Source organism: Metopolophium dirhodum, chromosome 1 (genome assembly GCF_019925205.1).
Source record: "Metopolophium dirhodum isolate CAU chromosome 1, ASM1992520v1, whole genome shotgun sequence".
NCBI lineage: Eukaryota > Metazoa > Arthropoda > Insecta > Hemiptera > Aphididae > Metopolophium > Metopolophium dirhodum.
This window is the reverse complement of record NC_083560.1, coordinates 89,952,697-89,966,003: the sequence shown is the minus strand read 5'-3', so window position 1 is coordinate 89,966,003 and position 13,307 is coordinate 89,952,697. Positions and strand designations below refer to the sequence as shown.

The window sequence follows — 13,307 nt, the reverse complement described above, 5'->3', positions numbered from 1 at the left end:
TAAAACTACTATCGAATATATTCGACTAATCGATATTTTAAAGTTAAAGTAGGTAAACAGATCGGTAGTACTCAACACAGGTCTGAGTTTCTGTACGGTTTTTTGTCTGTCCCTCCCCATTCGTCTACGCTTTCCACTCGCACCGTCATTCGTTATCAGTACCGGTCTGGTTGGACCACGTAAATATTCTCGCGGTGCAAGTCGGAATAATAGATGGGGTTTTGTGCTTGAAACGTAAATTACTATGCGCTTTCCACGTTCTCATCGAGCGTTTTAAATATTATTATTATTATTATTATTCAAAAGGCACCACACTTGCCATTACACGCCCAACCGTTTTTTCCATCATCTCGTCCCGGAAATTTTCAGAATTTCTACAAACCATAGTGGGTAAGTACTACATTAGTTTGGTATTATTGTTGTTATTTTTATTCAGATATATTGTTCACATTGGTACTTATATGACACAGGCAACATAACAAATCCTTTGTAAAAATAAAATTACTTGTTTAAGAGTTAAAATTGAGTATAGATACTATCTCTACTCGATGATATTAGTGTTATGTCCTATAGCCAGTCGTGCGACCACAAGAAAGGTTCAGAGGTTACAACCTCCTTCCCCCTAATTTTTTTTTTTAACCATAGGTATAGAAACAATAGTTCATTATGATCATTTTGAACAAAATTAAGAAAGGATTTTACAGTTTGTGAAAGGTAGTGATGTAAGTTTTAATTTGTAGAGTACTAGTTAATGTATTGTTTGGTATGTATCTATACCAATTGTCCATCTAAAGGCAGCCGTTTTTATCGTTGCCCGAAATGCTTTTGTATCCAGATCCATTTTAATCACTAATAATTTGAGGACTTCTAGTACTTATAAACCTGAGAATATGTATGCACTTATGCACTAAAAAAACAACAAATATGCACTTAATATATTCTAAAAAAGTTTATAATATGACTTTTTGGTACTTAAATTATACAATTAATATGTAAACAAAAATATAAAAAGAGGTAGTTTGATTATTTACTTTATAAATACTTGAAAAATTACTTATTACTAATAATATTAGCAATTAACACTCCCTGCTACACGCATTGTAGTATTATCGGCCAGATAATTGACCGTTATGCTGCAATTAGCTCTGTACTAATATATTTTTAAATATTCAATTTTCCAAATGTACCTATCATAATTGGTCAAAGGATAAAATTTTTTTCTTATTGGTCCAAACTGACTATTAGATGGCTTTTAACTGGCAAAATATGTTATTATTTTTCTTATATGCAATAACAACTTAATATGCAAAAATAAAATGTTCAGTATAGCTTACTAGTATTATGAAACATATTTATACATCTCTCACATTATTCTGCAACCTTCCTAGACAAATATGAAAAAACTAGAAGTCCTCAACCCTTCTAATAATCATATTGACAATCTATTTGTAGTACTCTTGTTATCATCTCACTTTATATCCCTGATTGCTCTAATTTGTACTGAATATTTTGAGAAATATATTCAACTAACACCCTAATGCTAAGTCTTAATTACTTGATTACTACATAACTTCTACTTGTATTATTATGTCGACTCATTTTGAAAGATAAGTTAACATATGAATTTTTTTTAATATTACCATATTTATAATGTAAAAATGTTATCCTTGATTGATGTCTTTTATAACCCTTTATTTGTTCAAATAACTGCCCTACGATTGCCTTATTTTTCCTGTTGATTTGTGTCTTCCACCACTTAATAAAATTTAGGTATACATATAAAAAAAATCTATGTATAAGACATTTGTTATTTTCATAAAAAAAATAACGAAACGAGTATTTTTATTTTATTTTTTTTAGTTTTTGGTCTAATCATTAAAAAAAGCAGGTTTATAATGTTACAATATACACTGTTTGAATTTCATCACCCAATTATCTTATTTTTTATCTACTTGTAAATACAGTTAGGTGTCATTAACAATTTCACAGTATTTTGCTCTATCAACTGTGAAATGTACTCACTTCAACAATGTTTACGATACTATTTAGTTAAATTTTTTAGTCAGGCACCTAACAATGTCCAAGAGATTGCAAACGTTTTCAGAGAACAAGATTAATTATTCATAATGTAATCTAATTTTGGTATTAACTAAGTAGTTCTAATAATCAACATTTTGTATATTTGATTGTCTACCAATTAATCATCGAGTACCTACTATTAGTACCCTATTCAATCTCTAATGATATCAACAAATCATAAAATGCACAACTAATAAACTGTATGAACCATTATTATTAAAAATAAATAAATTATATTAGTTTTAAGTTTTTATTTTTAATTTACCCTTAGTTTCAGACTACTAGCTATTAGCTAGTAAAAATAAAATCAATTATACAATTTGATTTTAGCAAGTTTTGAAATTTAATAACTTATCGTTTGTCAGTTCCAATATTTAAATTGTAAACAATTTACTACATTCACAAGCTTTTAAAAAACCTTTGCATTTTATGTTTTTTTTTTTTTTTTTATATCATTGATAGGCTAACTATTCATTATGAATTCTATAGATCGCTCACTGCGATACAAAATATGTTGCGCTAAATTTACAAGCGATCCTAGTGTTACTATAATATTGTACTATATTGTTACTATATATACAAAACTTACATAATGATATTATTCTTATGTGAATTTGAATTTTATTTGAAAATAGAACTCTAAACATGAATATTTTCATTGAAAAAAGAACTGACATCTTACAGATGGTTTACTTATACTAATAACCTAATTTAACCTAATCAGAGCCGAATATATGAATTTTCCAGGTGCTACAAAGCAAGCGCCCTTTTCTGTAAGATCGATTTAAATAATCAGATATTAAAAAAAAAGTATATCATATATTGCAATAAATAGATCCATTTTGCATGTTTTATTGATGACATCTTGATCTTTTACTTGTTATTGATGCCTTATTTTTTTTATTGATTCCCACTTATTTTATTTTATATTGTTATAACTTATTAAGTAGTTATTTGTTTAAAAAAAAAAACTAAAATATTGACTATGTATATTATTATATTTCTTTTCTACATAACCCTCAACATTTGTAGGAATACCGAACTATCTAAAAATATTAAATGGTTTTTCATTGTATTCTATTTGAGTAAGTTTGTTAATTTCTATTTTTATCCTACTGGTTACAAAGACAGTGAAATGGAAAATCTACGTTGGAAAAAATAACTGATAAAGAACTCCGCCAAGAAAAGTATCTTTTTTAGGGGTCTACTGTCACTAAACTAATGTTTTAATTTTTATTTAAAAATATTATAAATATTATAAATTTATTTTATATATTCAATACGTTATAATAAAAAAAACTACAATTTTTTTCTCCAAATAATAATTCAAGAAAAACCAATATACTAAATTGTTGAGCCTATAGGGTCTATGTGACATATGTATAAATATACCACTGAGAATTATATATTTATATCCATATTGATATTAGTAGAATTATTATTAGCTTGTAACATTGCTTATGTATCAATATGTTCAACAATTATGGTTGGACTATATTTTTCTTATTGAGATAGTTTAAAGGTAAATACAGTATGTAACTTAACTATAACTTAACAAATTCTATAATATAACATAAATATAATATTTGCTTTGTTATTATTACTTAATATACATTATAGCCATTATGTTCCATTTTTTCTAATTTTGTTGTAATAAATGTGTATGAATATTATACTGGTTGTATTAATATATTATGATCACTAATTTTTTTAATATTTATTAATTAAAAGTTTAAAACTATCATTAAGTATTAAGTAGTAACTAATTTAAATATATGGAAATATGTAGCCATGCATAACAAATTGAATTGCACATATAGTAAGTTCCACCTATATAATGCATGTCAATATTTTCTATATCAATTACGTCCAGTTATTGCATTTTCATTTTTTATACATATAAGAATAAAATAAAGAAAATTTTTTTGCATGTTTGTGTGTTGCAGCATATTCTATATCCTACTTATTTACGTGTATGAAATATAGTTAAAAAACAATAAATTAATAATTGCATCTTTATTTTAACAGTCACCATTTTTTAGCACAAACATGTTTTTATACCGAAAATGCAATATGTTTTAATTTGTTATGATTTATTATGTAACATAATTTATTGAAGCGTTTAGAATGAGTTAATTATTTATGTGTTATTAGATATTAGTAAAATGTAAATGTGTCGTTTTTCACTTTATTTAATTTCTATAAGTTCCAAATTCACAGCCTTAAAATAAGCATGTAAATATTTTATTCTCTAGAAGCATGGTTCTAATTTAATGATCATTCAAAATAACATTATTTTTCATCTACTTTAACAGGTATATATAAATATCTTTATTATTTTTAGAGTTAAAATTTAATTTTTTCTATTATCAATCTATATTAACTGTAGAAATGATGACTGTTTTAAAAAATTCATGAGCATAAACTCTTTAACACACTGGTAAATGATTATAAAAAATTATTATGATTAATCTTATAGTTAAGGTACTTTACCATAAGTGTTTTAATGTTTTTAATTGAATGTGTTACTAATTCAAATATTAGTACATATACAATAAATTAATAAATAAACAAAGCGTCTATGCGATCTAATAAAACAATATTTTTACATTGACTTAATAATATTTAGATTTAGATAGAAGAACATTAATTTCTTAGTATAAAGTGGATGCTATTAATATTTTATAATAAATCCAAATAAGCAACACCATTGTATTTATTGTATAATGTATAATAAAATATACTATACATTAGTAAGCTATAGACTAAACAATTAAACAAGCTTTTTCAGTTCTATAAAATGCAACAATTTTATCTTCCTTCTATTCATCTTTGTTATCAATCTTAATTTATTTCTGTTGTCTGCTTTCATTTTCAATTGTTGATACAAATTATATAAATTACTTAATGTGTTCTATTTGTAATCTTCCTCTTCAACCTTTGACACTCAATCAGTTTTTTAGTCACTTTTATCTTTTTTGTCACCTGCCTATTAGTTTTGTCTCCGTGTACCTTTTCATTTTTATTCTTTTTATGCTCTCTGAAGTACCTTATCATTAGATAATAGATACTCTCTCTCTATCCTTTATCTTATAATTAACATATCTTCAATACATTTCAAACAATCTGCCATTATTCTCTAATGTTACTGTCCAAGTTTTAGAATCCTATGACATTAATAGAGGCTGTCAGTGTACTGTTTGTTTTCCCATCTCTAGCCCACACGTAACATAGACAAAACGCATGTCCGCAGAATCATTTTTTTTTTGTTTTTTAATTATCTCATTACAAAAATGATACTGAATAATAATTTAGAGGGTATCTATTTGTCTAAATATTCTCTCAAAAAAAGGTAAGCATTAAAATTTATAATTTTTTTTTTTATTTTGAAAGTCGAATACAAAGTCAAATAATAATAAAATATAAAAGCGATTTGACACCCTCAAAAATATTATTCTCTATAATTTTTGTAATGTTATTTTTTCTAAAAAAAACTTAAAAATCATAAAAAGGTGGGCAAGAAGGTGTCACTCTGCTGTACAGTAGGCTACAAGTGGGTCACTGTAATGGATTGTGTTAAATTTGAATTCAATGATAATTGATATAATATCATTGTATAAGAAAAACGATTCTGAACGAAAACGTTTAGTCAGCCTATGATATTATTAAGTATATTTGATGATATTATTATTGTGAATAAAGTAGTTTTTATTTAACTTATTTACGTGGAACTTTGTTTCACATTTTTAATTCTTACCTATAAAAGTTGAACATTTTATACATTTTTAACTTCTAAATAATTTGTAAATTTTCAGTTTGATACATTTTGTCAAAATTTGAACTTTTAATGATTATAAAAAAAAAAATATTCCTTTTGTATTTTCAATATATTTCATCTGCTATTGTTACAATATATCAAAAGCCCTGTATTACATTTTCACACTTTTTGACCCAACAAATAAAATTTTATTGATATTTATAGATAAATAATTGAAATTTGAAATTGTCCGTAAACAGCTTAAAACAAGTCAAAATATTTTCAAAATTCTATGGTGTATATAAAATAATAATATAAACATTCAGTGAAATTTGCATGTATATAAGGTTATTCACTTTTGAATTACAACAAAATAAGAAAATCGCTACTTGATAAATCGGTGATACTCTCATATGCGAACTACCAACATATTTCTGCTCACGTATGCGGTCTACCTTGTAAGATGTAGATCGCATAATACCTATATTGTATACGCCATGTTTATACTTTCATAATTATAATATATATTTATTAGCTCAAATTTGAAAAATATGATGTAATAATAATAACAAACTGAATAGTGAATCCCAATACAGAGTGAGTGAGCATGCGTCTCTTCGTGCTCTGTTGACTTTGCTCGCCCACGCGCCTCACACAGTTCTTCACACACTAATGGAGTGCGCTTAATCCAGACGACATAACTGAGAGAAAACATAACATATGAGAGAGAAAAAACATGTTTTGGGCTATGTTTTAGCACACTGTAATACTGTTTACAAAGACGATCAATATTCGATATTGACAATATATATATTGACTGTATAAGTTATATTGAAAATATCAAAACCGTTTTGATATTTATTGACGGGTTTAAACTTTTTATTGATATCAATAAATAATATTATAATAATATAGATCATGTGACGCTTTTACCTACATTATGAACTCGTGTTGTTCGATAAGCACTCACGCTTCACGAAACGGAGTCAGCGATTCCAGGGTTGCATGTGGTAGTATCTTCTCGTTCTGATGTTTAGACACATACGCTTCACCGTAAACAGCTCAAACCAAGTCAAAATTGTTTGAACATTTATCGTGTATAGAAAATGCTAATATAAACAACCTGTGAAAATTTCATATATCTACGGTCATTTGTTGTAGAGTTACACCAAAAACCAAAATCGATTTTGTGAAAAACCGATATTGCGTAAAAATTCCTGTTTTTCTTAAATTTGATGTCATTTTTCCCAGCTCTTTTGAAATCTATTTTAATTTTGATCTTCCGAATGCATCGACTTTATTCACTTTCCCATCAAACAAGATACTGTTGAAGAAAATCGAATCATTTTTACTGGCCCAACAGTGATGACAGACAGAAAAAAAAACACATCATTGTAAAATCAATACATTCATTGCTCCGCTCAGAATCTCAAATGATTCTAGGGCGAAAGCATTTTATCTACGTTATGTGTTGATCGAGAGAAAAGGAAAATATTACGTTGACATCCTCTTAAGCTCCAAAATTAGACCTCTTTGAAATGAAGAATCATATTTTTCTTCTAATTAAACTGTATCATAAATATTTATAAAAAAATAAAGTTTGTGTAATTGTTTATATTTGTGTAAACTAATTTACGCATTTTTAAATTATATGTTAATAGTAATTGCAGTGTTTTTTATGGAATGATGGAATGATAATGTTATGAAAACAATCTGAAAGTTCATGAAAATAATTTACTTCTTACTTAAATATTATACTTAATTCTAGCTATCATTTAACAATTAAAAACATTAATTATTTTTTATATATTATTTCAGATACTATTGATAATGCACGTACTGTTATTGCTTCCATTCTTTCAATTATTACATGGTTTGGATGTATCTAATTTTGTTCCAAAAGTTTCTGCTGATATATCACCTTGCAAAAGTTGTAAAATATTAGTTCAATCGTTTGAGAAGGTAATAAATGTATAAATCAAAATTGTGCTCATGTGTGTAGTAAATGTTTAAAAATAATGTAAATTTTTTAGGGTCTTGAAAAAACTAAAAATGGTCACTTTGGTGGGGGAAATACAGCATGGGAAGAGAAAAACTTATTGACTTATGCAAAAAGTGAAGTGAGATTTGTGGAAATCCATGATTCATTGTGTACTGAAATATCTCATGACCAAGATATGGTAAAATTAAATAATTACCCAAACTTTTGATCTATTTCCAAGTTAAAAACTTTTTTTGTTTTATAGTGTTTTTATTTGTCGAGTGAATACGAACATCATTTAAAAGAATGGTGGACAGAGGGCCGTCAAGAAGATCTATTCCAATGGTTTTGTGTTGACAAATTAAAAGCGTGTTGCCCACCAAAACATTATGGTCCTGATTGTTTACCATGTAAAGGTTATCCAAATGTTTGTAATTCTCATGGAACTTGCAAGGTAATAATAAAATACTTACTAGCCTTTATTATTTAATAAATATTAATATTTTTAATTAAATCTATTCTATTTCAGGGTGATGGAACTCGAAAAGGCAATGGGTCATGCAAATGTAAAAATGGTTACGAAGGTATCAACTGTGATCATTGTGCAAATAATTATTTTGTCATACTGAAAAATAATACTTTTACCTGTGAAGAATGCCATAAATCATGCAAAGATAGCTGTACAGATTCGGGGCCAAAAGGTATATTAAATTAATTATACTATCAATAAACGTTATCCTTTTTTATTTAAATTAATAAATTAACTAACAAATTATATAATTATTGACAAAAAAAACTTAAAAATTCTTGTGTTTAGATTTGTGGCACTTAAATAAGTAATATTATCTAATTTGAATACATTTTAGATATTATCAGACCACACTATTTACATATGCCTTTTATTTTGTACAGACATTGCTCATTTTTGCATGCTACTGAAGTCTTGAATCTTGATTACATACTTGATTGAAAATAATATTATTTTAATTTACTGTAATATCTATACTAATCATCAATATATTATATCGTTGTTGAAATTGGGGAAATTAATGTACACTATAATATAGTCTATGCAATTTTTCAAGTCTTAGACTATCTAGTAGTTTCATCTTATATCAATGAATTGAATAAAAAAACTATCCATTTTTGGATAAAAAAAATTGAATTTAGATTAAATACTCAATCAAGTTACAAAATTCAAATTAATTATTACTTTAATATAGTATCATTAAAAAATAGTAAAACTATAGGTTGTTAATTTAATTTTTTTGTTCAAAATTTGAATATCTTATTTAATTTATGTTAATTTTAAATAATATGTACCTATATATATTTATATATACAGGTTGTGATGAATGTAAAGATGGATGGGTGTACATGGGTGAAGGTGAAGGTTGTGTGGATGTAGATGAGTGTTTGGAACAAGATGTTTGTACTTCACAACAATTTTGTATTAATAATGATGGCTCGTATTCTTGTTTGAGTAAGTATAATAATGTAAACTTATTAATTTATTATATTTTATTTGAATTTATTTATCTACAGGTTGTGATCCATCATGTACAGATTGTTATGGTGATGGAAATGATATGTGCTTTAATTGCGCCGCAGGATACATCATGAAAGACAAAAAATGCATAGGTAGTTTTTTATTCTTATTTAAATTTTGTATTTTCTGGGGAGTATTTTAAATTGATTAATTATTACGAGCTTATGCACGTTTAAGAATCATTTATTACTCAATTATTAGAGCATGTGTAATACTCTAATGCTTTAGTAATGATTGTTTGCACGATTTTTAAATTGTAGATGCTAGTGAAGGCTATGAAGTCGAAGAGAAAACTGAGTAAGTTGTGTTTTTGTTCTTTTAGATCAATGGTTAATAGTTTAGTTTTTTCTATTAGTGACCAGAAAATTTAAAAGTTTGTAAATAATACCAACCCCCATTTACCTAAATTTGTTGTGGAAATAACTTATATAAAAACTTTTTTTTATTCGTGTCTACTTAAATATAATTTTTTTTATAAAATATGATGTATCATAATATATATCTTTTTGGTGAATTCACTTATGCATAAACTACACTTAATTTAATTGATGATAATAAGAACTGTGAACAACCTAATTGTATAATATCTTAAAAAATATTTTAATTTAACATCAAGTAATTATACTACAACACTTGTCGCAAAATACTATAATGAGTTTATTAATTTTTCCCTCATTTTGTCAACAATTTTGCTACTTCTACTCTAGTCCTATTGAATTGATTTCTCATTCTATCCTTCCAATTCACTTTTATATCTTATATCTCACTGCCTAAAATCTATATAATATAACTAGCCTCACAAGTCACAACTACTTTATAAAATCTACCAATCTCAACATCACCCTCTTGTTTCATAAAATACTTGACACTTCTCTCCACATAATCTTATTTCTGACATCATCCTTAAAACCACTAATCTTAACACGTTGAGTGCCACATAGATTTGGCGTGCGTTGCCCGAGAAACCGGTCCCGCAATTACGCCGGCCTTTGAGTGATGACGTCGTCCTACAGTGCAATGTGGTTGTTTTTCGTTACATACCTACTTATTATTCTTTAGTATTTGAATGATTAATATCCAATAATAATTGTACAAATATCTTATATCTGTAGCAATGAATAATATTGTGTAATATATTAATGTATGGCCATAAATATAGCTCTACAAATTGTCGACCCTGCCACAGTTATTGACAACGTGTCGACTGTGGCACTCAACGTGTTAATTATGTGAACATATTCGCCTCATACACTACATCATCCCCCATCTTTGTCATATCTTTTCTAGATTACTTCCTCCAAAAATCAAAATCATACACGATTGAATTATTTCTTATTTAATTATTTATAGAAACATAAATTTATGTTGAATAATTATCCATTCTTGATTAAAATTATGTTTGACATCAACTCTTAACTTACATGATTTAGGATCATGTTTTGCATTGTCTTAAAGAAGTTTTAATAGCAGCTATTTTATACACCAATTTGTTATAAGATATTTCTATTGAAATTAATAAAATATATTTTAAAGTTTATAATAATTTTTCTGAAATTTTTTTTATAGAAAGAACTAACCAACTAATATTTTATTAATAATTGTCCACTATGCATTCTGTAATAATTAATAACCACTTCTGTAAATTTTTTATTTATAGCATTCACTTTTATTAAGTTATTTTAAGTTTACCTATATTAGAATTTTACTTTAAAATTATAATTAAAACTTTTTATAAATTTTGTTGATCTTGTTATAATTATTTTCTTATTACAACAAAATCCTAAAATATTATTATTTTGTTTTAGTGGACACCAAATGGAAGAGCTCTGATCAATCTCGTTATCTGACATATGGGGGTCTAGGAATAGCAACAATAATTATTTTCAGAATGAATACAACTATTGCAAGTATTGTTGGAGCATTCATAGCAGTTTACATTATGGTAGCCGAATATATAATGAATGAATTATATAAGTAATGAAATAGAGATTAATATCATAAGCAATGTTTTCTTCCATTACCTGTATTAAATATTATATACTAAGTAGTTTTCAATGTTCGTCCAATTCTAATCCAACTGAAAAATAATGAATTTAGAATAGCGATTAGTGTTAAAATATTGCAGTTTATTTATTGGCTAAATTATTTTTTTAATTATGATTAGATAAGTAATATACAGTACCCAAAAAAAAAACCCGAAATTATTTATAAAAGCCTGACTAATTTATGTAAACATAGAATTATTTCTCATTACGTATTTATTAGATTATTGAATTCAAAGATTACGACCATAGACAAAACACTCAATTATAAATTATGTGAAATATAATTAGTTTATTTTTTAAGATAATTGACTAATACATTATCGAGTAACCAAGAGACTATTATAATTAATTTTTTGAATATTATAAATTTAATGATTTCATAAAATTCAAAAATGTGTTGCCATTATTTATTGAATACACAATAAAACATAATTTTGCTTTTCATATTTTAACTTAATGGTTATATTAGAGTATTATGGTCTAGGAATTTTAAAACAATGTACTAGCATACTAGACATTTTTCATGATTTAGTTTAGAGAGTAATAGTATTAGGTATTTGTATCAAATGTAGAACACAATTACCATAACAATTTAACCAAAATCCCATAGTTAAATATATGATATATAATATAATATTTTATTATTATTAAATCAATACATACAGTCCTGACCTTTTTGATTTTAACCAAAAGTGCCTAAGATTAAAGAGGAAAAATGGTGGTCCAATTATTAATACTAACTTAGCTTATACTCTTTTCAAATGTATTATCCCTTATATTAGAATTATTTTATACTATAGATGCTATTCAACTAAATTTAATGTTGATATCAATACCGACTACTAGTGTTTCAAAAGTTTTAATGTTTAAACAAGATAATAGTAATTAGAAATATTTATGTTGTTATTTGTATATATTGTTTTACGTTTAACTTCCAACAATTAATAATATAACTGCTCAAAATCTTTTTGAAATCTTTTTTGTTTAAACTTTATACATTTTTCCATCGATGCAGCTAACTAATTTCTAAAGGCTTTTATAATAGTTATACTCGAGGCAATAATATTCGTGAGCATGGAGAGTAGTTTTTCTACAGTGTGTATATAATACTAAATGGCAACACAAATGTTTACCAAAATACAACCTATAAAGACCATATTACCAATAATACTAATATTATTAAATACAATGATCCTTTAATTAGGTTTGACTTTTAATTTTGTCTTTGAAAAATATTTGCAAACCATTTTATTTTCAAATTGATTAACTAAATTAAATATTTTACAGTTGTGTTATTTTTATCATTACATTTGGCTTATTAATTGTTAACCGTACAATCTATATATTTAAATTAATTAGATAAGTTTATTTACTTTGTGATATTCTTTATCCTTAAAATTATAGTATTATTATTAAAAAAATTATTTTTTAAGCAAACGAGGCTGACTAGTATTACTTTATATTTCTTAAAAAACGCTTTAGTTGTCTAGAATTTGTGATCATCACTTAATCTAGTACAGTTTTAAGTACACCAATTTTATGAAATATAGTTGTACCCCATTGTAATTAAACAAAAAAAAATATATATAATAAAATATTCAAAATTCTACATATTATTGTGTATTTACTTAATCCATCACACTGATGTATTCCTGTATTTAACTAGAAACATAAATCATTCAATCATTGAAATACCTAGATTATGATAATCCATTCCTACTTATTCCAATATGGTCTGTAGAATGTAACAATGTTTCTTACTTCTCAAATGTTCAAAGCTTTTTGATATTGTTAAAGACAATTAAAGTTGTTACATTTAATAACGTGTTTCATACTATCATGTAAGTAAAAATGTTACTGACTGTATAATTTTATTATTATAAAAGAAACCTATAT

General features: G+C 25.7%; 1 protein-coding gene across 2 annotated transcripts; it reads left to right on the top strand.

Annotated features, from left to right (window-relative positions):
- Positions 1-54: 54 nt before the first annotated feature.
- On the top strand, positions 55-12,848 carry LOC132936429 (cysteine-rich with EGF-like domain protein 2). Of its 2 annotated transcripts, XM_061003157.1 has the most exons (9): positions 85-390; positions 7,655-7,798; positions 7,870-8,016; positions 8,083-8,271; positions 8,347-8,518; positions 9,163-9,300; positions 9,363-9,458; positions 9,627-9,663; positions 11,172-11,346. In XM_061003157.1, exons 2-9 carry the CDS (start codon positions 7,667-7,669, stop codon positions 11,194-11,196), a joined length of 936 nt encoding a protein of 311 aa, XP_060859140.1. In that variant the 5' UTR covers positions 85-390; positions 7,655-7,666; the 3' UTR covers positions 11,197-11,346. The 2 variants fall into 2 exon arrangements, with proteins under 2 accessions (XP_060859139.1, XP_060859140.1); XM_061003156.1 differs by lacking the exon at positions 9,627-9,663 and having other exon boundaries at positions 55-390; positions 11,172-12,848.
- Positions 12,849-13,307: the final 459 nt, after the last annotated feature.